Below are 25,983 nucleotides of genomic sequence, written 5' to 3'. Positions count from 1 at the left end.
CCTGAGCAGACTCCGCCCCTCGCTGGAGGCCTCGCGCTTAGAGGCGGCGGGGGCGGGCTCAGTGTCGGCCGCACATCATTCGATTCTGTCCATAGGCTAAAAAGTGGATCGTGGGCTCGGCCCACAGCCTATTGGACGGTACGGGAGCAGCTCGGTCCGTGGGCCAATCATATGGCAGCGCGTGAGACTGTGGACACCGGTCGGAGACCGGTGCTGGGCTCTGCAGCTTTGACTCAAGACTCTCTCGGCCATGGCCTCGGAAAAGCCTCAGGACCTGGTCGTCACCTGCACCGCGCCGGTCAACATCGCGGTTATCAAGTACTGTGAGTGTTGGAGTTAGGGGTCACCTCGGCTGGGATCGGGGCGTAGGGCTGGAGGCTGGAGTTATCGCGACTGGAACAGGACCCCCTGGGCTGGAGAGCGGAATCATCCTGGATGGAATGGGAACTGATCAAGGCACAGGGTTGGAGAGGAAGGTCACCACCGTCAGGATCGATGGGCACAGAGACGGGGGTTACTGCAGCCTCGATTGGGGGTCCTGGGAGCTGGAGGCCTGGGCCCCACTTGCCAGGATCAGTGGGCAAAGGGCTGTAGATGCGGATCACTGCTGCGGGGATTCAGGGTCCCAGGGCTGGAGGGAAAAGGCCCATGGTCCAGATCTGTAGTAACTGATCTAGAGACGGCTGGAAAGGGGACTCAGGGCTGAAAGGGGCATCACCACAACCGGAATCTACGGGCCCTGGGCTGGAGACGGGGATCATCGAAGCCAGGATAGGCGATCCCTGTGCTGAATATGGGGAGGATCATCACGACAGGGAAAGGGGGCTCGGGGCTGGAGACGAGGGTCATTGCGGCTGGGAATGATTGGGCTCCAGGCTGGAGAAGGGCACACCACAGCGCATCTGGGATGGTGAAATTAAGGCTTTTCGCTGCTAGGGAGAGGCGGGGCTCTCCTCGAGCCAGCCTCATAAACTATATAATACACCTCAGGCCTGGCCTCTACTGTCGCTTCTGAAGCTTTGCTGTTGACACAGGTGCCGCCGCACCTTCTGTTGTGAGGAGCAGCCTTTTGCTCTTCCCCCTTCTCTGGTAACCCTCTAAACTAGGGAGGTATCGCAGGGAACAGCGCTCCTCACTCTAGCCTCACAGCTGCCCTTCTTCCTTCCTCCGTGGTCGTTTAGGACTGCTCCTGTAAGTGGATCCACAGAGCCTGTAGATTCTTGAGTTTGGCTCATTTCAGTCAGCATACTTCTATGGAAGCTTATCCAGGTGGATGCAGTGAGGGTTCATTGTCGCCGGTTGCAAGGCCCTGTTCCACAGCAAAAGCAAGCCCAGGGGCTGCTACCGATGAAGTTGCTACCCATGTTTATGGGCAGATCTTTGTGTGAACGTTCATCCTTTGGAGGAAGGAGGCCCTGGAATGCTTCTGGGAGAATGGGTGGCAACTGTTCTTTGATGTATTAAGGAACTGTGGGTTCCCTGGGGTGGCTGTGCCCGCATGCTTTCCCACCAACAGTACACGGGCCATCTTGGTTTCCATGTTCTGGTGCCCATTCCAGTGGAGTCCCTATTTTTCACCTTAGTCTTTCTCATAGATACACCCACAGTTCTGTGTGGTTTTAGCTTCTGGTTCCCATTGGCCAGTGGTATGGGTGATCATTTCCTTGAGTCCATTGTACCCTACCCTCCTTGTCTTTTGTTTTGTTTTCTTGTTGTTGTTTTGTTTTATCGAGACGGGTTTCTCCGTATAGCCCTGACTGTCCTGGAACTCAACTCGGTAAACCAGGCTGGCTTCGAACTCACAGAGATCCTTTTGCCTCTGCCTCCTGAGTACTGGGATTGAAGGTGTGTGTTGATCTTGTGTTCTGCAGTATGGCTGAACACATTCTTTCCTCCTGAGAACTTTTGTAGATTTTTTGAGATTTTTCTGTGTAGACAAACAAGTCTTTTACCACTAGAAGTGGCTTTCTTTATAGTTTCTTTGTGCTTTGTTTCCTTGCCTGATTCCTTGGAAGAACAACACTGTATCAGGTAAGAGGATGGGGTTGTTGGCAGTGGACTTTCTTGCCTTGGTCCATGAAAGTATCTTCACAGTTTCTAGACCAGCCTGGGCCACATAACTAGACTCTGCCTTAAAAACAACAGAAAGGTCCTTCATCTTTTCCAATTTTTTTCCCCGATAATTCTTTCCTAAAACACAAATGGCTGTGATTTTATCTTTTCTGTTGGTAAGATCACATGATCTTAGCCAGGTGGTGGTTGTGCATACCTTTAATCCCAGTACTCGGGAGGCAGAGGCAGGCAGATCTCTGTGAGTTCTAGGCCAGCCTGGTCTACAAAGTGAGTTCCAGGACAGCCAGGGCTATTACACAGAGAAACCCTGTCCTGACAAGAACAAAAGATCACATGATCCCAAGACTGGACCTGTAGCTCAGTAGTATAGCACCTGCCTAGCATGTGTAAGATCCCCCCCAAAAAAACAAAGAGGCCCTTGGGAGAAGTTGGGGGGTGATGTAGGGTGAAAATAATTAAGACACATTGTATACATGTATGAATTTTTCAAGGACTAAATACAGATATTCTTTTTAGTGCATGCTATTTTTCTTCTGCATGCTGTTGTGTGGGATGCTTTGCGGTTGGCTGGGGTTTGGATGTCAATCACGTTTTTGCTGGCTAGTTTTTCCCTCCATCTGCTCAGGTTCACTCCCCTGAGCTTTTGTTTCAGTTCCCGGCTCAGCTCCCAGGCTTCCGTCTCCTTAACCATCTCTTTGCCGCTGCTTTCTTACTTGCTCCTGATTGCTGGCTCAGGCTGTCTCATGGTGACTGCCTGCCTTAAAATGTCTGGCGGCAGTCGTGGCATCACTGACACGTCATTGTTAGTGTCTTGTTATTTTCTCGGTTTGAGAACCTCCCTTTTGGTATGGCAAATGATTTGGGGTGACATCGAATGGTTTTCTGCTGTCTTCTGAGACTCAAGTCCTATTAAAACCTTTAGTTGGCGGAGGAGGGGTGCCATCTCTTTTCTGGCAGATAGAGGGGTTCAACCCACATTGTATGGCCCTATAGGGGCTCTGTAGGGTCCCTGCAGGGGCCATCAGGCCTCCTCTAGAAAATCCCAGCAAGACTGGAAGAAGCACCTGTGCAAACAGACCTGTGGCAAAGTTCAGGATGCCAGCTAAGATGAAAGGGCAGACTGCCACACCTTCAGGGTGAAAAGGATGGTGCTTTCATGTAGCCAGGCTCCCCAGGGCCTTGGGAAGGGTGAGGCTGGAGCAAACTGTGGCAAAAATTTGTCTTACCCTTTGCCAGTCTCCTTGACGCTCTGCAAATGCTGCTAGCCCGAGACCAGTGGTCAGAAAGAAACCCAGATGGGGCACCCGAAGCCACGCCACCCTAGCCTTGCCTGGAGGCAACGGCCCAGGGTCTTCCTTCCTTGCTCAGGTGCCTTGTGCTGGCTTGTGCGGGACACTTGGACTTCGGTCTTAGGGGCTAGGTCATCGGCTCCATCTTCCTCAAAGCAGCCCCATGACTCCAGGAGAGCTGCCTGTGGGCAGGTGTCTGTAGACAGTGAAGGATGGAAAAGGTTCACCTGCCCAGAGTTAGCCTTTGGTTACCTTCTGTGTGAGCGTCCCATATTAACCGAGCATGTGTGGATGTTCAACAAAGACAGTGCATCTATCAGCTAAGTGCTGTGAGTGTTGTCGGGCTGCATTTCCTGACTGTGCCCGCGATGGGGCTTAGAGTGTTGGGCAGAGAGGGACCATTCTGATTGGTGCAGTCGGAGACATGGTCAGGAACTGGGCTCCTCCGGGTGCAAGAGGAGACCATTAGCCACATGTGCTACCTAGCAGATGCCCACAACTGTATCTGTGGAGTGAAAAAAAAAATGGAAGAAGCTTGAGGCAGAGGCGGGCTGGCCTCCACCTGTGCTCTGGGAACCTGCGCTCTTAGTCTGCAGCCAGCCCAGGAGGTGTCCGAGGTGGTGGCACAGCCAGGAGGTGTCCGAGGTGGTGGCACAGCCTGTGCAGTGAGAACAGGATGGTGGTAGGGGGGCTGCTACAGAGGGGCGGGGGCAACTTTGCGGAGTGCCAGTCGGGTGCCAGGAACTCACTGGCTTGGATTATTGTTGCAGGGGGGAAGCGCGATGAAGCACTGATCCTGCCCATCAACTCCTCTCTGAGTGTCACGCTGCACCAGGACCAGGTGACTGCACCGCATAGACACTGTGCTCTCATGGCTAGAATGGGGTGGCTTCTCGTGGGAACCGTAGCCGGCCTGTGTCCTTCTGATTCCTCTTGGACTGCCCAGCACACAGCCCCCTCGTCTCTTCATCCGCACACAAATTCCCAACGCCGCAGGCCTAGTTTTATACCTACGATCCTTTACTCAAGAGGGACCAGATGCCCGCGGTCCTGCTGTGGGTGAGACGGACCCCACACGGCGAAGGCCAGGCTAGTGTGGCCAGCCTGAGGGGCTTGCCGACTTCCCTTCTACCCAGCCAGGGCTGACCTTGGTGGCCCCCCTGACCTTCCACGTGCTTGTCCCTGCCCAGGGGAACAGCCATACTAGCCATGGGTAGGAAAGGCCTTGTGGGCAGAAAGGGATGCTGTGTGGGTACTGGTCCTCAGCCCGGGCCCTTGCTGTCCTTCTCAGTTAAAAACCATCACAACTGCCGCCATCAGCAAGGACTTCACAGAGGACCGCATCTGGCTGAATGGTCAAGAGGAGGATGTGGGGCATCCGCGACTCCAGGCCTGCCTGAGGGAGAGTGAGTTGGGATGACAGCCACTCCGATGTGCCCTTGTGAATGCTGAGCCCCCATAGGAGAGGGGCTGGAGTAGGGGCATCCCAGGAGAGAGTCCGTGTGGGAGGTCCGGGCATTACTGCCTCAGATTTCAGCCATACTCCTCTCAATCCCGGCCGCAGGCAGATGAGGTGGCAGAGGTCGCTCCAGTGGGTCTACCAAGTGGCAGTGCCACTCACTGTGCCCTCTCCCCTGCAGTCCGCCGCCTGGCTCGGAAGCGGAGGAGCACGGGGGACGGGGACGCACTTCCCCTCAGCCTCAGCTATAAGGTGCACGTGGCCTCAGAGAACAACTTCCCCACCGCTGCAGGCCTGGCATCGTCAGCAGCGGGCTTCGCCTGCCTAGGTGGGTGCTCACAGGGACTGGGAGACCCAGGGCTCAGCTCTGTGGTAATAGGGGTGGGGTCTCTGGCCTGTCAGCACCCAGGACTCCTATCGTTGGAGCTCCCTGTAAGACAGGCCCTGAGTTTGCCCTTTCCCAGAATGCAATTGACCACCAGACCCTCTCTGCCCTTGTGTGAGGGCCCTCCAGCTCCCCAGAGACTCAAGCAACAGAAGCCACCTGAAGGTAGAAAATACCTGGAGGCGGGGGTGGGAGGATCTTGGCTCCCTTGAAAATTCCAAGATCTTTTTTTTTTTTTTTTTTTTTAACAGACTTGATTCACTTTTATTTTTCTTGTATAAAAACCCTTATGTGGTGGCCACAGCTGGAGCCTGGGTCCTCTGAACAGAGACTCTGGTGTGGGTTTTCACTAGGTGGTCAGTGAATTCCTGATAAGGAGACTTGGTGAACACAGTCTCTTTCCAGAGGTCGGGGGTCAAGTAGCTGTAGGTCTTAGAGATGGCATCAAAGGTGGCCTTGGCAAAGTTGCCCAGGGTGGCAGTGCAGCCCCTGGCTGATGTGTAGCAGTCATCAATGCCAGCCATCATCAGTAGCTTCTTGGGCACAGGAGCGGAGACTATGCCAGTGCCTCTGGGGGCAGGAATGAGACGCACCAGCACAGAGCCACAGCGACCTGTCACTTTGCAAGGCACAGTGTGGGGCTTGCCAATCTTGTTCCCCCAGTAGCCTCTCCGCACAGGGACAATGGAAAGCTTGGCCAAGATGATGGCCCCTCGGATGGCAGTGGCTACCTCCTTGGAGCATTTAACACCGAGACCTACGTGACCATTGTAGTCCCCAATAGCGACGAAAGCCTTGAACCTGGTCCGCTGGCCTGCCCTAGTCTGCTTCTGCAGGGGCATGATCTTCAGAACCTCATCCTTTAGGGATGCTCCCAGGAAAAAGTCAATGATCTCGGACTCCTTAATGGGCAGGGAGAACAGGTAGATCTCCTCCAGGGACTTGATTTTCATGTCCTTAACCAAGGCGGCCCAGCTTGGTGACAGGAATCCACTCCTTGTCTTCAGCTTTACCTCCGCGAGCCCCGCGGCCTCGGCCACGGCCTCGACCACGGCCGCGGCCCCTCAGACCACTACCGAATCCTCCGCGGAAGCCGCCACGGCCTCCTAATCCTGGGCCCCCGGGGCCTCCGGGCCCTCCTGCTGCACCGGCATCATCCGCCATTGGTGTCTTCCAGAAGAAGAAGAAGCGAAAATTCCAAGATCTTGACCCGGCTTCAGGCCCAGCTGCATTCTGGGTTGCTGACCCTATCGTCAAGAACTCTTTTTCCCCCCCACCAGTATCATCTTTGCTTTCTTGCCATGGGTCACTGTAGGTGGAACCCCCATCCCTGGCACAGGCAGCCCTCATGAGCTCAGGCCACCCTTATCTCTTAGCTCCAGGGGTGATAACTCCCTGGTCCAGCTGGCTCCTGCGTCATCCTGACTTAGAGGCGTAGGGGCATCCCAGGAGAGAGTCCGTAGGTGAGCCAGTCCTGGACGCAAGGTCACCTTCTCAAGATAGCTAGACTCTGGGAAGTCCCCTGCTGATGAACAGCAAGCTTGCCTCACTGCCTGCGATGCTGTCTTCCCCCAGGAGACACATTATTCAGACTGTCACCTTGTCTCTGCTCCTGGTGGCCTTCTGACTGCCACCCCTCCCCTTAGCGCTTCACTTGGGTACAGCTCCTCAAAGGGGCCTCCCCCCACCCCCAGTCCTGAGGTAGTTTACGAGGCTGACTACATTTCCAAACTCAATGCCAAATGAAACAATGCGGGCTGGGAGATGCCAGCTTAGATGCCAGTGCCCCAGCTCTGCCTCCTCAGAATCTCATGTCCTATGCAGCGGGAGCACCTAGAGGAGCTGGTCTGGGTGGCGCATGAGCCTTCACCCTGCCTCCCTGTCTCTTTCCTGTGCCTTCAGCCTATACCTTGGCCCGTGTCTATGGGGTTGAGGGGGACCTCTCTGAAGTGGCTCGGCGGGGCTCAGGCAGCGCATGCCGCAGTCTTTATGGGGGCTTCGTGGAGTGGCAGATGGGGGAGCAGAGCGATGGGAAGGACAGCATTGCCCGGCAGATAGCCCCCGAGTGGCACTGGCCCCAACTCCGAATCCTTATCCTTGTGGTAAGTGGATGGGCATGCAGCCAGTGGGAGAATGGCTGTTTAGCCAGGGCTGGGCTAAGAAAGAAAGAACTGTATCCATGTGGGGTTCACCAGGATCCTAGGCCAGCAGGGGCTGGGGAACAGACCAAGGCTGTTGGTGGTAGGATCCGCAGTGGCTCCCACGTGGCAGAGCTGTGCCCCTTCCCATGATGTGCCTAGATCCAGACCCACATCACTCTTCCCTGACCAGGAGCCAAGGGTTGGTTTGGCAGAGGGCAGGGCTTGTGCTGTGGGTCCCCTGTGGCCCAGGCCCAGTGCCATCTCTTCGTTCAGGTGAGCGCCGAGAAGAAGCAGACGGGCAGCACAGTGGGCATGCAGACCAGTGTGGAGACCAGTACCCTGCTCAAGGTAGGGCCTGCTGGGGCGGGCAGGGACCAGTACCCTGCTCAAGGTAGGGCCTGCTGGGGCGGGCAGGGACCAGTACCCTGCTCAAGGTAGGGCCTGCTGGGGCGGGCAGGGACCAGTACCCTGCTCAAGGTAGGGCCTGCGGGGGAGGGCAGGGACTAGAGCCCTGCTTGCTGGGGAGGGTGAAGTGTGCTGCTCAAGATGGGGTTTTCCTGGTGGGGGGGATGACTCTGGAGGTTCTGTGCCCAGACCCGCTGGCAGAGAGTGTTGTACCCACTCACCCGCTCGCTCCCTTTGCAGTTCCGGGCGGAGTCCGTTGTGCCTGAGCGCATGAAGGAGATGACCCGCTGCATCCAAGAGCGGGACTTCCAAACTTTTGCCCAGCTGACCATGAAGGACAGCAACCAGTTTCACGCCACCTGCCTCGATACCTTCCCACCCATCTCCTACCTCAACGACACCTCCAGGCGCATCATCCAGCTAGTACACGGCTTTAACACACACCACGGGCAGACAAAGGTGACAGAGCGTGGGGGATGCAGCCAGGCAGAGCGTCCAGCGTACAGGAACTGTGGGGCAGATGCTAGGAGCATGAACCAATGATGGGGACGTGGTATACATGGACAGACAAAGGTGATGAGAGTGGGTGGGGCTGGGAGTGGCCTCCAGGATGGGCCTCCAGACCATGGCAGACATGGCATAGACAAACTCCACCCTACAGTTCTGGTTCGTTCTGTGTTACGTGTCTTACCTAAAACACATTAGCTGTGTGACCCGCACAGGTCATAGCCTCTTCCTGAGCTCCAGGCAGAGGTGACTCTCATGAGTGTGTTTCATTGATACCACTCCCTGGTTGGGTGACATAGATGGGCCCAGTTCAACTTGGGAGACGCTAGGTTCCGCCGCAGGTCGAGGGTCAGTGCTGAGTGAACAGTGGGGGATATTTTGGGTTCCAGGTGGCATACACATTTGATGCGGGCCCCAATGCTGTGATCTTCACTCTGGATGACACTGTGGCTGAGTTCGTGGCAGCTGTGAGGCACAGCTTTCCCCCTGCAACAAACGGAGACAAGTGAGTGTGTGCCCCTCTTCCCTGCCTGGAGATGCCCCGAACAGTCTGCTAGGGGCACGTGGAACTCACAGTACTAAACCAGGAGATCTCAGGCACTGACTGTCCTGCAGGGACTCAGCCACACAGATGGCAGCATTGAAAGTCTCTCCTGATAGCCACACAGGTTGCGGATGTGTGAACAAATACCGTATTCCCACCCCCTAAGAAATGGTATTTCAGCTGGGTGGGGTGACCCTCACCTATAATACTGGTGTTCAAGAGGTGAATTCAAAGCCAGCCTGAACTGTAGTATGAAATTTATCTAGTTGATTCTTTTTTTGGAGAGAAACAATGTCTTGGAAGATCAGGGTCCCTCCCTCAGCAAAGACCAGCTTGTGTTTTCTTTAAAAAATTTTTAGAGGCTGGAGAAATGGCTCAGAGGTTAAGAACGCTGGCTATTCTTCCAGAGGTCCTTAGTTCAATTCCCAGCAACCACATGGTGGCTCATAACCATCTGGAATGAGATCTGGTGCCCTCTTCTGGCCTGCAGGCATACATGCAGACAGAACACTGTATACATAATAAATAAAGCTTAAAAAAAATTAAAAAAAATTTAGGCTGGATTATTTTGCCTGTGTGAATGTCTGTACACCTTATGTGTGCAGTATCCTTGGAGGCCAGAAGAGGGCATCAGTCTCCTGGAACTGGAATTACAGATGGTTGTGAGCTGCCATGTGGGTGCTGGGACCCTAACCCCAGTCTTCTGCAAGAGCAACAAGTGTTCTTAACCACTGAGTCACTTCTTAGCCTAGAATTGAGGTTTGTTGTTGTTGTTGTTGTTGTTTATTTATTTATATGGTGTACAGACATTCACACAGGCAAAATAATCCAGCCTAAAATTTTTTTAAATTTTTTTTAAAGATTTATTTATTTATTTATTATGTATACTGTGTTCTGCCTGCAGGACAGAAGAGGGTACTGGATCTCATTATGGAGGGCTGTGAACCACCATGTGGTTGCTGGGAATTGAACTCAGTTAACCGCTGAGCTACCTCTTAGCCCAGAATTGAGTTTTATTAGGAAATGCATGAGGCATTCTGATGAGTACGTTAAGTACCTGATGTTTTGAAGCATAGGATTCTAGCAAAGCCCCAGTTTCTTCCTTGTTGAACAGGTTTGAGCCTGTGTAGGTGGTCCCTGGTCTCTTCGTGGCACGGGTCTGGCTCCTGGGACTGGTCTGACTACTCTGTGCCACTTAGCAAAAGATCTAATTCATAGTGTTCGCATCATGCCTAAAAGAACCCTCCCACCCTTGGCCACCTCTCTCTGAAGAATCACCCATCTTGGCCTCCCACGCACAGCATCATGGACTCAGTTCTGCTTCTTTGCCTAGGTTCCTAAAGGGGCTGCCGGTGACGCCTGTTCTTCTCTCCAATGAGCTGAAAGCTGCACTGGCCATGGAGCCCAGCCCTGGTGCTGTCCAGTACATCATTGCCACTCAGGTGAGGCCCAGTTAATACATGGCAGGCACTGCCTCGTCTGCTGTGGGTGCCCAGGCTCCCTCCCTCCTCTGTCTCAGGCAAGGAGCAGAAGCCAACATCAGCCATGGCTCAGAGTCACCAGGCCCTGTTCTACTCATTTCCTCTCAGTGATCATTTAGGGACAATCCACACGCAGAGGAGGAGAGTGGGGGCGTTTGGGATGCAAAGGTTAGTAACTCGGGACCAAGAGAAGCCAGGCAGATAAAAAGTGGTCACTTTTGCCGGGCAGTGGTGGCGCACGCCTTTAATCCCAGCACTCTCCCTGCAGGGGCAGGCAGATCTCTGTGAGTTCGAGGCCAGCCTGGTCTACAAAGTGGGTTCTAAGATAGCCACGACTGATACACAGAGAAATCCTGTCTCGAAACAAACAAACAAAAAAAAAAGTCATTTTATCACCAGTATAAGTAGGTGTTGAGGTCCCCAAAACGATGCCCTCAGGGTGTTTCCCACAAGCAGGCCAGCATCCCTGTATCTCCTGACCCTGCTCTCAAAGAGCTCACTCTAAATCCACGCTTTCTATGCCAACCATGTGCTGAGGGCCACAGAGACCCGCCAGCATCTGGCCCAGCCAGGGTGAGGGACACCCAGCAGCTCAGGTGGCTTCGTAAGGACAAACTGGTGTGGATTCACCAGGAAGGGACACCATGTCCCCCATCTAATCCTGCTTTAGAGTCGCTCAGTCCTGTGAAGTCCCTAGAGCAGTGGTTAGGACCTGCTGCGTTGCCCGGGACTAGACATTGATTTCCTTCCCCAGGTTGGACCAGGGCCTCAGGTCCTAGACAACTCGCACGCTCATTTGCTGGGCCCAGATGGCCTGCCACATCAGGGCCGCTGACCTCTTCCATGCCCATCCCTCGTGCCGCTGGAAGATGGCCTGCCACATCAGGACCGCTGACCTCTTCCATGCCAATCCCTCATGCTGCTGGAGAAAGGGTTGCTCACTGGGACTGGGAGCTGGTGTGCTGACTGCCCATGCCTGTGGGGGTGCCTGATGGTAATGCCATGCTGGTGGGGGACATGGAGTGGTGATAAGCGCCTGTCTAGGCAGCCGGGGTGCGGGGGTCCCCAATCAAGTGCCTCACATTCCCTGTGGGTTTCCAAAGGGCTCGCAGAAACTCTGTGGACCTCCCTGTATTCCAGACAGCAGCTCGTCAGGGAAGGGGAGTCTGTGTCTCTCCCATTGGAGAAGTTTCTAGAGCCTCAGAGAGCAGCTAAGCTCGGAAGCCGATGGCCAGAGAGCAGACACTTCTCTGCTGAGCCTGGGGCTGCTAACTCAGGCCACACTACGGATGGAATATTTCTTTATAAAGACCAGTGACCCCTCATCTTGAGGGCAGAGGCTGTTGAGCCCACAGAGTGGGGGTCCCTTGTGGGTGTGGGTGCATCATGAAGGTGCAGGTATTGGACCTGATGACCCCAGGAATAAAGTGTGCTGCTGCTGATGCCTGCCTTGCCCGTGTTTTCTCTTTGTAAATCAACTTTCTCAGGTTCATGAGCTACAGCTGAGCATTCAGGTCCCTACTAGCCATTGAGTGTCATCTTTATGTAGTGGAGAGGTGGGGCCCGAAGTAGGTACTTCTAGGATTGCCTCCCACTGCCCACAAGCCACCCCAGCCACTGTTCCCTCTCATGACAGTCTCCTGCCTCATTGTCACCTTATGCCATATCCCAACATACATGCTGCTACTGCTGAGCTGGTCTGGGCCAGAGCAATAGTGTTCAGCTGTGCCCGACTTTCTGGGTTTTCCCAGCCTTACATATCAAGTCCCCCTCCCTCCACTTAGTCATGTGATCCAGGCCACACCTGCCTTGGCTCATAGTAGGTCGGAAGTAGCCTCTTCCTTTCGGACCTGCCTTTGTCTGATAAGCATAGGAGCCAGCGGACTGAAGTGACTTACTCCAGGGGTCCTAGGAGCTGGGGGTACAGTCACAAGTCACAGGCAAGACCTAAGTAGGCGGGGCACATTCCAGCTAGAGGGAAGCAGGGAGGCTGTCCCACCCACTCAGGCGCAAAGGAGGCCTTAGGGCACAGCCCGAAGGGGCGGAGCCTGAGCAGGAGGCGGGCCGGTCGGTGAAGACTTGCAGTGAGCTGCGGAATTGGACCCAAGCGCTGCGTGTTCAGTGTCCTCACCATGGGGCAGATCGAGTGGGCCATGTGGGCCAACGAGCAGGCGCTGGCATCTGGCCTGAGTGAGTGAGGCGGGCTTCTGGCAGAGGGCCGGTCAGGACCCCTGGGGCGCCTCGGGAGAAGCAGGGTTCGGGTTGGCGCTGGGGACCTCCCTGCGCAGGCTGCTGGGGCCCAGGGGCTCAGAGCGGGCGGTGGCCGCTGCTTGCCTTGCCCTACTGCTTGCTTTGCGACCCCGCCCTGAACCCTGCTCTGTCTGCGCTGAGACTTCGGAGGAGGAAGTTGCTTGTAGCTGGGGAAGAGGCATTAGACCGGTGGTTCCCCCGCCCGGTTAGAAAACCCCGCCGGAAGACCCTCTTCTGTGTATAGCCCATTCCTGGAGTCGGGGCTCTGGTTTTGGGGGTCGCTAGGGCTCCATCTTCTCCTGGAGGGCTTGGGATAGGAGCTGATATCCTGGAGAAGCAGTCAGTTCCATCCCACAAGCAGAGTGTGTGCAGCAACTTTTCACAGGAGTGGGGACACCACTCCGAGTGATCTTAGCCCAGGGCTAAGGTGCTGGACTCTTGGTTTTGGTCAGAATGTCGTTTGCTGTGGCTCAAACTATCCGGATAGCCTGGGAAGTCTGCCAAGGGGTAATGGGACTCCTGACTTCACTAGACCCGGGAAGGAACCTAGTAGACCAGACCAGGAGCATCAGGCCTGAGACTAAAAGAAACTGCAGACACCCGTCTCAAAGCCAAAGCTAGCCAGGAAACACCTGCAAGGCCAGGGGTGGGGACCCAGACCCACCTACACTCACTGGGAACTGATGCCTAGGGAGGGTGATGGAGAAGGCGCCCCCAGGCCACATGGGAAGCTCCCTCCTGGGGTGAGAGGCTTTGAAGTTGAAGCCCTTTGAGAGTGGTGGACCAGTTGGGACCCATCTTCCTTCCTCTGCATTTCCCACCTGCCTGCCGGTGGTGGACTGTGTCCCCTGAACACTGCAGGGACACAGCCCCAGTGGGAAGACCCAGGCTCTCCGGTGAATGCTAGCCACTCCTGTGAGCTACCATGTCCTGTCTGCCTGTGCTGTGTAAGGAAGACCTCTGTATATGGCCTCAGCTAACAGGGCCCCACAGAGCCCAGGGTGACACAACTCTCCTGTGTCCGTTAGAGACAGTGGAGATGTAGAGAAGTTACTGGCTGTGACCACTTTCTCCCTCAAGTCGGACTTCCTCTGATTTTCCTTGTTTCTGGAAAGTCCAGCCACCGTGGGAGTGTTCTGGACAGTCTGGGTCCAACCAACAGGAACACACTTTTCTTTGTTTTACATTTTACTATATGTAGTATGCATGTGTGTCTGTGTATGGGCATGGGAATGATTGCAGGTGCTCACAGACAAAGACTCGGAGGGTACTGGATTGCCTGGGGCTGGAGTTACAGGTGGCTCTGAGCTGCTGATGTGGGTGCTAGGAACCGAACTCAGGTCCTCTGTAAGAGTGGTGCCCACTCTTAAACCACTGAGCCATCTCTCCCAGGTTGTTTGTTTGTGGGTTTATTTTGCTTTTGAGACAGGGTTTCTCTGTGTAACAACTCTGGTGTCCTGGAACTTACTCTATAGGCCAGGGTGACCTCCCAAGTACTAGGATAAAAGGCTTGCGCCACCGCCGCCTGGGTGGTTTTGGTGGTCATTTCCTTTTTTGTTTTATTTTGAAATCACAGAAAATCCTATCTGTTTTCCCACATAATCACCTGGCTCCATCTCAGGACCTCTTTCTGGCTGCTGGAGCCCCATCTTCCTCCTGGGAGCGCTCCTGCTTTCCTTGCCATACAGTTTCTTTTCTGCCTCTGAGTTTCCTGAATGTGCGACAGGGCTTTGTACAAACTGCTGCTGCTGCAGCCCCCAGAGCTAACTGACACCTCTCTCCTCTCCTCTGGGCTCAGTGTCGCCTGCTCGGAGACGTTTAACCTCATGTAGCCTGATCCCTGGGATCAGGGCCTTCTGTTAAAGTGTGCCGCTGTCTTACCAGACCATGGGGCTTTGGTCTTTGGGTTATTTCAGAGTCCTGGACACGGTTGTTGTTCTTGGTTGGGTTTAAAAATGAGTCCTTGGGCCGGGCGGTGGTGATGCACACCTTTAATCCCAGCACTTGAGAGGCAGAGGCAGGTGGATCTCTGAATTTAAGGCCTACACAGAAGGTCTACATGGGAGTTCCAGGACAGGCTCCAAAGCCACATAGAGAAACCCTGTCTCGAAAAACCAAGAAAAAGAAAAAGAAAAAAGAATGTGTCCTTGGGTCTCCCTGGTGGATAGAGGATGTCCCCTCCCACTAATGGTGACAGCAGAACAGGAGCTCAGAATGGACAATGACACTCTAAGGGCTCGTGGATGGCAGGCTGAGTAAATGTGTGACCGGAAGACCCTCCCCTCCAGCAGAGCACACCCTTAGTGCTGACCAGCAAAGCAGGAAAGTTAATATGTAGCTGAGCTATAAGCCAAGCAGAAGAATAAACCGGGGTTCTCTGAAGGTTGGGAGAGGGGCCTGAAGGCTGCAGATGCCCAGGACAATACAGCGACTCTTCCTGAGGCCGTCCCAGGGTCTCTGTGCCGGAGAAGGCAGGAGTCAGCACCCAAGCAAGACTCACACAGGACTTATATCCTTGCAGCTGCCATGAGCCGTTGCTGCCAGGGGTCAGCTGGGAAACATCAGGAGCAGGCAACACCTGAGATCTGGGCCTGTGCAGGCTGCTGGAGTGAGGTTGCCCTCAGCCACAGATGCAGAAGCTGGAGAATTCTGATTGGAGGGAGAAGCCTTCAGCGGGGCTGCTGAGGGATGCACAGCCTACGGGCGTGAGCTCACATTAGCTCACTGTTTGAGGAAGTGAACCCTCTGAGGAGTCAGCACCCACAGGGCAGGGCACCCACAGGGCAGGGGCGCTGGTCCCACTGGAAGGCGGGAAAGTGTCCCTTGAATGCCAAAGGAGAGAAATGAATGGCCCGCTGGATTTGAGAGGGTGAACCCCCGTGTGCTGTCTACAGATGCACACAGATCGAGTCTTGGCGCCGTGGACACCCAGAGGGTGCACAGCCCCAAAGAAGGAAGCAGAAGGAAGCTGGGAGGAGCCACACCAATATGGGGATTTCTACACAGAAGTTGTGTTATACGTTGTGCAGGAAGTGAACATGTGACACACTGAAGTTCCACAAGAGAGTGTCCATGGTGTGGGGGAGGGAGTCTGGAGGTTGGGCAGACATTTCCCAGAAATGACTTTGGGCCTAAGAGAGCAAGAAATCACTTTCAGAGCTAATGAAAACAAATTTCTTCTTGAATACATTGAAATTAGACAAGAAACAAAAACATGGGTTAATATGAGTTTATAGAGTTCTCAGATCAACCACAGATACCAGAAGACCGTGTGTAATGATGTCATAGATGCTAGAGACAGTGTGTAACGATGTCATAGGTGCCAGGAGACAGTGTGTAATGATGTCATAGGCTCCAGAAGACAGTGTGTAATGATGTCATAGGCTCCAGAAGACAGTGTGTAATGATGTCATAGGCACCAGAAGACACTGTGTAATGATGTCATAGGTGCCAGGTGCCAGGAGACAGCATGTAATGTATCCTAGGCACCAGGAGACAGTGTGTAATGGTGTCTCGGGTGCTGAGAAAAGGGTTACCCTCTCCCCTTGCACTAACCTACTGAGTGTCAGCTAACACAACCTCAGTGCATGGATGACTGACAGATGTGTCTCAGCAAGAGAGAGGCTGAATCCGGAGAAGGAGCGGCCCTGAAGAGAGGATGGGAACCACCAGATGAGTAAAAAGTCAGACAGTGAAAGTTCACCCGTGGCTAGGAAGAGTTTTGCAGTAAGGAGCCTTGAATATCTGGGAGAATTTATTTTCAAATATTAGGACAGGAAATAGAAAGACCTGGATGTGTGTATCTCAGTTGGAAACTACACATCACTACCTTTGAAAAAGGCTTGCTAAGGGCCAGGCGGTGGTGGTGCACGCCTTTAATCCCAGCACTCAGGAGTCAGAGGCAGGTGGATCTCTTGTGAGTTCAAGGTCAGCCTGTATACAACAGCTAGTTCCAGGACAGGCTCCAAAACTGCAGTGAAACCCTGTCTCAAAAACAACAACAACAACAAAAAACAAACAAACAAAAAACAAAAACGAAAAGAAGAGAAAAAGAAAAATGCTCGCTAAAATTACTTTCTAAAAAAGTCTGAGTAAAGCTTACTGCAAGCTTCTAGAATACAAAGAAAAAAGAAAAAAACAGTTTTTGCTTATTTTTTGAAATCTATGATCCTTCTGTCTTAGTTTCAAGAGTGTTGGGATAGCAGGTGTGGCCACACCTAGCTGAAGATGATACTTCAGAAGAGCAATCAGTGCTCTTTGACCCTGAGCATCTCTCGTGCCCTCATGGAGTCAAGATCTTAAGTTTCTTAGGCTTCGTGTATCACTCATCTTTCTAAACCTACAGCAGGGTCCTGCCTTTTTCTTATTTGTTTCTTTTGAGACCGGGTTTCAAGCTGGTTGCAGACTCACTGTGTAGCAAAAGATGATGACTGTGAATTCCTGGCCTTCCTGCATCCACCTTGCAAGGGCCAGTATTCCAGGGTCTCATGCATCCCAGCGGATCCTGGGATGTACTGTGTAAGTGAGGCTGGCTTTGAACTCACGGTCTTTTTGCCTCCACCTCCCAAGTGCTGGGATTGCACACAAGCCCATCATGTCCAGTTTAAGCATTGCCAGGACAGTTGGGCACCACCATGCTGAGACAGTAGACACACGGAGGTAAAGTACAACTTAGTCGGTTCTGCTGCTCCGTGGGTCCTGTCATCAGGATGAATCAGGCTTGGTGGCAAGTGTTGTTACTCGCTCCATCATCTTGCCAACCCCATAAAATATCTTAAATTCACTCTTACGAATGGTTAAAAAAAAATAAAAGCATAGCCACATCACCTTATCCATCATAGCTATAGACTAGACGCCTCCAAATATCCCAAATACAGACAGATAAACCAGTAAATCGTGGTTGATTCAGGGATTAGAGAAACGATCAATTAAAAAAAAAAAAAAGGTAAGAAAGCAAACAAACAAAATTATGCCAGGTGGTGGTGGCACACACCTTTAATCCCAGCATTCAGAGGGAGAGGTGGGTTGGTCCCTGTGAGTTCGAGGCCAGCCTGATCTACAGAGTGAGTTCCAGGCCAGCCAGGGCTACACAGAGAAACCCTGTCTTGAAAAACTAAAAGAAAACAGGAAGAAAAGTAAGCAGTGGAATGTGGTGATCCATGCTACAATGCAGCCACAGAAGAGGGGGCTCGGGAATTCCAGACCAGCCAGCCTGTCCTGTTTCTCAAAAACAACAGCAAAGGAAGAGTGAGCTGCTAATTATTTACAGAGCCCGTCAGTTCAACTTCATCTGAGCTAAAGACACAGACACAAGAGCTTGCTGAAATGAGGGCAGTTGTAAGTCATGTTTCCTTCGGAGAGCTAAGCTTCACACTTGTGTATTCCATAACGTAGTCTTGAATGGGCTAGCTGACTGACATGCCGTGTGTGGGGCCGTGCGATTGTGGCACAACCCTGTGCAGGTTTTTCGGTTTTCTTGTTTTGTTGGGGTGAAACCCAGGTATGTGCTGCTTACAAAAGGACCAAGAAACACCGCAGCTGAAAAGAAGGGGCAGTAACTGTCAGGCACACAAGGTTGTAAGCACTAGACAGCTACCAGGAGCTGAGGCAAGACTGCCACCTGCAAGTTCAACTCGCCCTGGCCACATCGCCGAGCGTCCTCTCTGCCCCCTGCACACCCTGCAATCCAGGCATTTCCTCTTGGGGCAGTGCCTTGCCCCAATGGGCAGAGAATTGGAGGAGGTCCTAGCCCAGGGGCAAGCTCAAGCTGGCTCATGCCTGCCGCAGGGGCCACCTCCTAACCTTCTCCCTCCTTCCTAGTCCTCATCACAGGGGGCATCGTGGCCACAGCTGGGCACTTCACACAGTGGTACTTCGGTGCCTACTCTATGTATCCTTCTCCTGGGGACCAGGACGGTGTGGTGATACCACTGCTTCCCGGGCCAGCGGCACTACAACTATCTTGTTTGGCCACAGCCTCAGGAAGCAGAACCGGCTCTGTCTGCAGTTTTAGAAGCCAAGACAGCTTGCCAAAGGGCACAGAATGGGTTCAGGCAGACATGGAGCTGAGGCCCATGATCCCAAGTCTTTGAATAGAGTCTCTTGCCTCCTCCTTACCTTGCTGGACAATGGGCCCTCTGACCAGAACCTGAGAACAGACGAGGTGGGAGAATGGGGGGATGGGCCAACGACTGTGCCTCCATTTACCTGAAGTGCACACTAGCTTAGGGCAAGCATGGCTTTCCTTAACACCACCACAGCGCTGCAGGTGTGCTCATCTGTCTGTTGGAGTACCCTCGAGGGAAGAGGAAAAAGGGTTCCACCATGGAGCGGTGGTAAGTCATCCCCGCCTGAGAGGCCTGGGCCTGCCTTGTCGGGAGCTTCCAGCCCAACACCTGCCCAGCTACTGGATCAAGGACCCAGGACCCTGGAAGGGGATGGATAGGGAGGGACAAGGGTCCTGATTGTGACTGATGCTGACCCCCTGACCTCTGTCCTCCCTCTACGTCTAGTGGACAGAAGTACCTGACTGCTGTGGTAAAGCTATTTGGACCCCTTACGAGGAATTACTACGTCCGGGCTGTCCTCCACTTCCTGTGAGTCCCTCCCCACCCCCGCCAATGCCCTGGGCAACAGGAGACTAGAAGGAGGCACCCCATGGATCTGTAGCCTGGATGGGAGATTATGGCTCAGCCCCGCCCCTTCCTCATCGATGTTTGTCCAGACAGAAAAGTCAAGTTTTTAGAGAGGGCAGAAGGTCCCAAACCTGCATCCCTCAGCTGCCCTGCGGTGCACACCGAACCCAGCAGTTGGACGCTGGGTGGATTTCTGTGGGTCTGTTACACCTGCCGTTTTTCATGGTCTTTGCTAAGCCTGTACTGGAACACACCCATGACACTGCTCTCCAGCTTAGGCCTTTTCCCCTACACAGTAGCTGGGCCTTAAATCACCACAGAGAACATTTTATGCCAAGCTGGACCTGGGCAGAGCTGGCCTCTGCTCAGTCTAGTGCCCTGAGGATGACATCTTCCTCTGAGACCTTACAGCCAAGAGCTCAAGACCCCCCCTGACTGTTGTCTCTCCCCTTCCTTCTGTTACCCCTCAAGGCTGTCAGTACCTGCAGGCTTCCTGCTGGCTACTATCTTGGGGACTGTCTGCTTGGTCATTGCCAGTGTGATCTACCTGCTGGTAAGTGGCTGCCCTCTATAGTAAAGTCTCCTCCACACCCCACCCCTGCTCCCATGTCTATGGTGTTCTTGGTCCTCAGGACAGCTTCCTTGCTCACATCAGCTTCGGCTGATGCATACACATCTGGTGTATCCTGGACACTTCCTGTTGAGGCTGCTGTTACAAGGAGAGAGGGGCCCTTTGTTCTGGCTGCCCGGCTAGCTTACACCCGAAATAACCACACAGAAACTGTATTCATGGAGGCTGGAGAGATGGCTCAGTGGTTAAGTGCGGGGCGCCATCCTGTCCAGCAGGAATGAACCCCACCAAAAACGAGAATTCCTTCTCTGGTCACATCTTTATTTGGAGCATTCCCTTGAGGAAAATTGGGGGAAGGGACGATAGAGCAGGGACGAGAGAAAGCTTAGAGAGAGAGCGTTGGGCCCCGAGGCAGTTGCTTTTAAACGGTGGAGCGGCTTGAACGCTGTCCTGATTGGTTAATGCCATTCTGCTGGTCTGAGCATGTGCAAGCAAGGGTGCAGGCAGGGGTGCTCAGCCCCACGTGGCTACCTCCAAACTGCAGGACCACCTGTGCCTCCAGGTGGCTCCCAACATCTCCCCCTAATTATTGTCTTTAAGAGCAATAAGGCAAAACTATTTTCCAATCTGGTCCCCACCTTACTTGGGCTAGCAGGTAGCACACCAATCAAGGACATACAGCACTTCCACCTATACACAGCATGCCAAGGATATCTCTGCTCCCACCCATCCCCAAGGAGGGAGAAAGGCAAAATAGAGTCAGTCAGAAAATTGTTAAGAGATGAGAGGTTGCACAGGGTGTTGCTCAAGTCGATGTTGTGAAACAGCTGCTCTTGGCACCGCCCAGAAGGTCATCTCTGCTGCCTCTGCATGAATCTTCCACAGCAGGACACTCAGCATCCACTGGGTCGTCTTTCTTCTTTATTTCTCTTGTCAGTCTCGTTGGCACCCAGATTGGATCTTCACGATTCTGAGGGAAAATGCAAATTGCTCCCCTGGATCTGGTAATTACCTGATCCGGTCCACACCATTTATTAATCAATACATCCTTCCACATGACCAAATCTCGCTCTGTAGAGCTTTCAAACAGGGCATGCCTGTCTGCTGCTGTTTTTCCAGCAATATTTTGGATTAAAAAATTAAGTGTAAAGAGTGCAAGAGAAATCCTTTCTCTGGGGGAAGCTGCTACAGCTATTCCCCCTTTTTGCTTTCGCAAAATTTCCTTTAAATTTCTATTTGCTCTTTCTACGATACCCTGGCTTTGAGGATTGTATGGTAGGCCAGTGGTATGTTCAACTTGTAATTGCTTGCAAAAGGCTTTAAAGCCCTGTGAGGCATATGCTGGGCCATTGTCGGTTTTTAAACGACTTGGCTTTCCCCAAGCTGCCCAGGCCTCTAAGCAATGCATTTTTACATGAGTTACCTTTTCCCCTGCCAGTGGGGTGGCATGAATTATTCCAGAGCATGTGTCCACCGACACATGAACATACTTTTGTCTGCCAAACTCCGAGATGTGAGTCACATCCATTTGCCAGAGTGAGTTTGGCTTTAACCCCCTGGGATTTACCCCAATATGTGGGGGATGTAACATGGTCACGCAGGAGGGACAGGCTTTTACTATCCTCCTGGCATCTTCCCTAGAGATCTTAAACTTTAAGCGAAGTGTATTTGCTGGAATTGAACTCAGGACCTTTGGAAGAGCAGGCAATGCTTTTAACCGCTGAGCCATCTCTCCAGCCCCCCCATTCAGATGGAAAAAACCTCTAGGTAACATTGTTTATTTCACCCGTTGCCAGGGGCAATAGGTAATGATAACCAGGTTGACGCGCCTTTATTATGATAATTAGGACCAGTTCTTTGAGGGAGAATGGACGTAGACCATCGATCTGGCTACTTCCTGCTGACGAAGGGACGTTGTTTGGGGGATAAATGTTTTTATCTGACTGAATTTTTGGCGACAAATGTTTTTATCTGACTGAATTCTTAGCGACCTTGGCTGAGGGCGGCGGCAGCGGACGGCGGCGGCAGCAGACGGCGGCGGCTGCCATAGCTCCGCCTCTGAGGCCCAATGTGGCGCGCTCCGCATGGCCCCGCCCCGGGCCGTGCGCGGGCTCGCCGTTTCACCTCAGGCAATGAACTCGCACCACCGGCTGTGAGTCTTTTTCAAGCTCCGGCGAGGGGGGGCATCCGCCCACCCGTGGAGGGGCTTCTCCTGCCCGGTCCGCCCGCGCGCAGAGCCCCGTTCTCTGGGAACTCACCTCCCCGCTCGCCCATGTTGCTATGGAAACACAGTTTTTCCGCAGAGCCGATTCAGCTCCTCTCTGCCTTCTATGGCGCCGCTGCTCACCACGCAGCTTCCGCCTCAGTCAGGCGAGTCCGCTCAGGTGCTGAAAAAGTCCTCCAAAAACCATAGCCCCGCCAGAAGGCCGGGACATATAGCCTCTGATGTCACACGGACTTTAGCCTGCCCGCGACCTGGCTATTCGCAGGCCTCTGCGGACTCCAGCAAATTTCCCGCCAGCAACTGGTTAGCATGGCCACGCCTCCCGAACGAGCTAGCACTGGAGAGTGCAATTTTGCGTCTCCCTCCTGAGTAGCTGGGATTACAGGTGTGCACCACCGTGCCTGGCCCACTTCCGTGTTTTTAATCAGGCAATACCGCTCAAAGGCGGGCCGGCTGCCGCCAGCACTCTCAGCACGATCAAGCAGCTTGTCTTTCTCAGTCAAAAATTAAAGTTTTTTGTACGTGAGAGCCAGAGACTGAGCTCTCTTATCAAAATTAGGCGAAAATCACCTCCAAAAGCTCTGTGGCTCTTTAAGAACAGGGAAGGCAGTGATCAAGTTCGCCTCCCTACGAGACTGTTGCCTCCAAGTCTCTTATCAGCGAGTACGCACGGAGGAAGCCGCGGATCTCCCAACCGTAAACCTCGCCCTTTTTGCTGTTGTTTTTTCCTCCTGCACTGAACTTAAGGGATTTTTCTTCCCCGTTGCTTTCTGTACCTTCTTTCAGATACCTTAACTTTGATTTTTTTTTTTTTTTTTTTTTTTGTATTTTCTTTTCTATTTAGGCCTATCCTTTGAAATTCCTTTTTACATTTCTTTTCCTCCCCTTTCTGGGGATTTCAACCGACGTCACTCACCGCTCCATGTTCTCAGAGTTCTGAAATTCAAGGCTCTCTGTGCTGGTGTCTGATCTTGGCTTTTTCTCCCGGGCTTTCTCAGGGTCCCCCGGCGTAGTTGTCAGGGTCCCTCAGCGTCCCGGAGTTTCGAGCACCAGTTGCGGGGCGCCATCCTGTCCAGCAGGAATGAACCCCACCAAAAACGAGAATTCCTTCTCTGGTCACATCTTTATTTGGAGCATTCCCTTGAGGAAAATTGGGGGAAGGGACGATAGAGCAGGGACGAGAGAAAGCTTAGAGAGAGAGCGTTGGGCCCCGAGGCAGTTGCTTTTAAACGGTGGAGCGGCTTGAACGCTGTCCTGATTGGTTAATGCCATTCTGCTGGTCTGAGCATGTGCAAGCAAGGGTGCAGGCAGGGGTGCTCAGCCCCACGTGGCTACCTCCAAACTGCAGGACCACCTGTGCCTCCAGGTGGCTCCCAACAGTTAAGAACATTGCCTGCTCTTCCAAAGGTCCTGAGTTCAATTCCCAGCAACCACATGGTGGCTCACAACCTCGTGTAATGGGGTCTGGTGCCCTCTTCTGACCTGCAGGCATACACACAGATAAAATAAATAAATTTTTTTTTAAAGAAGAAACTGTATTCATTGAAACATTGCTTGGCCCATTAGCTCTAGTTTTCTATTGGCTAATTCATACATCTTAATTTAACCCATTTTTATTAATCTGTGTAACGCCATGTGACTGTGACTTACCGGCAAGATTCTAACCAGCATCCGTCTCAGGCAGGAGAGCCATGGCATCTTTCACTCTGCCCTTCTTCCCAGCATTCAGTTTTGTCTTCTCCGCCTACCTAAGTTCTGCTCTATCAGGGCCAAAGCAGTTTCTTTACTCATTTAACCAATAAAAGCAACACATGACCAGAAGAACCTCCTACACCAGGCTGCATTATAGCTCTGCCCAGCAGGTGGATAAAGACAACTCAGAGAGGCCGTGTGGCTGGTCAAGTCCTACTTCCCAGCCTCAATGTGGGCCCATTGCTCATCAAAGCCTGCCCGAGTTTGGGGCTGTGTCAAGTGCACTTCCCAGGGATTCATGACTCAGAAACATTTATCTATCTGCCTATTATCTATCTATCTATCTATCTATCTATCTATCTATCTATCTATCTATCTTCTACCTATTTTGAGAGAAAGAGAGGGTTTCATATAGCCAACTGGCCTGAGACTTGCTATGTAGTTGGAGACGACCTTGAGCTCCTGGTCCTCTTGCCTCATGCTGCCTGACAGATATGTGCTACTTTGCCTAGCTTAGCTTGTGTTCATTAAAAGTCTTTTCCCCCTCCTTTTTGAGATCATATAGATATCTTTCTGATTCTTTTCTGCCAACTTCATTCTTATATTCTATGTAGAATGTTCTAGCTTGTTGGTTAGAAGGTGTAGCCCCAGGTGTTAGAAGGTGTAGCACAGGTGTTAGAAGGTGTAGCACAGGTGTTAGAAGGTGTAGCCCCAGGTGTTAGAAGGTGTAGCACAGGTGTTAGAAGGTGTAGCCCCAGGTGTTAGAAGGTGTAGCACGGGTGTTAGAAGGTGTAGCACAGGTGTTAGAAGGTGTAGCCACAGGTATTTGTGTGCTACAGTTTCCATCTCTCAAGCATTATGGGATACTATATTTATTGCTTTTGCTTTTATTTCGTTTTGTTTTTCGAGACAGGGTTTTCTTTGTGTAGCCCTGGCTGTCCTGGACTTGCTCTGTAGACCAGGCTGGCCTCGCACTCACAGAGATCTGCCTGCCTTTGCCTCCTGAACACTAAGGGGTGCCGTGTGGGATACTGAATTAGGTGCACACTCCCAGACGCACCGAAGCGGCTGCTGCGGAAGTGCATGCGGGGTGGGGGTGGCAGCGCTGTTTAAGCGAGTTCTCTGCCTGTGTTCTTTAGCACCCAGCACTACCTGCTTCCTACAGAGTGCTTGACACCCTTGGGGAGGCCTTAGCGCATGCAGGTATCTCTTGGAGGGGACCTGGGAGCTGTGTGGGTCATAGAATTTGTACCGGCAAGTGTTTCTGGGAGTGTTCTATATGCTCTCTCCGCTGCGGGACCCTCCTGGAATGGCCACATAACTTGGTGGCAGGCAGTCCCAGGTCCTCACTGTGTAACTTGCTTAGGGATTAAGATCCATGTCCACGTAAAGTCCCTTGTGACAGCCGGCAGCTTGAAGCATAACACTGTCCCTCTCTGTCCCTCAGGCAGCCATCCGGGGTGAGCAATGGACCCCCATTGAGCCCAAACCCAAGGAGCGGCCCCAGGTCGGAGGCACCATCAAGCAGCCACCCACCAACCCCCCACCCCGGCCACCAGTGGAGGTCCGCAAGAAGCCAAGTGTGGGTGAGGAGGAGGTGGGCACGGCTGGAGGCCCCCAGGTCAACCCAATTCCAGTGACAGATGAGGTGGTGTGACCTTCCGTGGCAGCCTGCAGTTCCTGCTTGAGTGTTCCCGGAGGTGCCACCAGGAAGTGGTGATGCCTACTCTAATAAACAGTGAAAAGCTGGTGTGGACAAGTGGTTCTTCCTGTGATGGTGGGAGAGGGGTGACGGTTGGCACCAGATCTGACATGCACCCTGTCCTGTCTGGCAACCTGAAGGCCAGTCAGGGAAGGCCTGACAACTTCCCAGTGGACCCTGAGTGGGGCCCATGCTTACATGTGGGACCCTGAGCCTAGTCCAGGTCTTCCCATAGTGTGAGCCACTAGTTCCCAGTCCCCTTCACCCAAGGCATCCAATGGGTCCAGAGTCCAGACTACCATCCTGGCGACTCCTGGCTCTAGGGTGGAGTCTAAGTCTCCAGTCTGGCCTCACAGCCCTGGGTCTCTCCTAGAGAGGGACCTGGCAGGGTTATGCTGGGAAGGCCTATTATGGCAATGACTGCCTGACTGTCTTGATGCAGAGGGGTGTTCCTGGGGATTAACGTCAGGTGGGGAAGTCTCCCCAAATGGCCAAAGGAATAATAAAGAGTGGGGAGCACAATACGAGTGTGAGGAAAAGCCTATCCCTGCCCAGGGCAGCAGTGACCTCCTGTAGAGAGGTGGAGACCCAGGCCTAATGTGCTGTACATGTTGTATTGAAGCCC

The 25,983-nt window shown here is 53.0% G+C and overlaps 2 protein-coding genes and 2 pseudogenes across 2 annotated transcripts; 2 read left to right on the top strand and 2 right to left on the bottom strand.

Annotated features, from left to right (window-relative positions):
- Positions 1-163: 163 nt before the first annotated feature.
- On the top strand, positions 164-11,726 carry Mvd (mevalonate diphosphate decarboxylase). The gene is made up of 10 exons (XM_048437450.3): positions 164-323; positions 4,133-4,203; positions 4,654-4,768; positions 5,003-5,149; positions 7,109-7,308; positions 7,621-7,695; positions 7,993-8,211; positions 8,649-8,764; positions 10,137-10,245; positions 11,039-11,726. The coding sequence occupies exons 1-10, from the start codon at positions 251-253 to the stop codon at positions 11,117-11,119; spliced, it is 1,206 nt and encodes a 401-aa protein (XP_048293407.1). The 5' UTR covers positions 164-250; the 3' UTR covers positions 11,120-11,726.
- Positions 5,463-6,182, bottom strand: LOC148118546 (small ribosomal subunit protein uS5 pseudogene; annotated as a pseudogene).
- Positions 11,727-12,119: 393 nt separating the features above from the next.
- Cyba (cytochrome b-245 alpha chain) lies at positions 12,120-25,406 on the top strand. The gene is made up of 6 exons (XM_048437449.3): positions 12,120-12,474; positions 18,355-18,424; positions 18,795-18,869; positions 19,047-19,130; positions 19,641-19,722; positions 25,104-25,406. The coding sequence occupies exons 1-6, from the start codon at positions 12,417-12,419 to the stop codon at positions 25,311-25,313; spliced, it is 579 nt and encodes a 192-aa protein (XP_048293406.1). The 5' UTR covers positions 12,120-12,416; the 3' UTR covers positions 25,314-25,406.
- Positions 21,858-22,047, bottom strand: LOC148118545 (Nuclear RNase P; annotated as a pseudogene).
- Positions 25,407-25,983: the final 577 nt, after the last annotated feature.

This window comes from Myodes glareolus, chromosome 22 (genome assembly GCF_982192425.1).
Source record: "Myodes glareolus chromosome 22, mMyoGla1.1, whole genome shotgun sequence".
Lineage (NCBI taxonomy): Eukaryota > Metazoa > Chordata > Mammalia > Rodentia > Cricetidae > Myodes > Myodes glareolus.
Note: the sequence above shows the minus strand (reverse complement) of the source record. Positions and strands in the feature narration are given on the sequence as shown.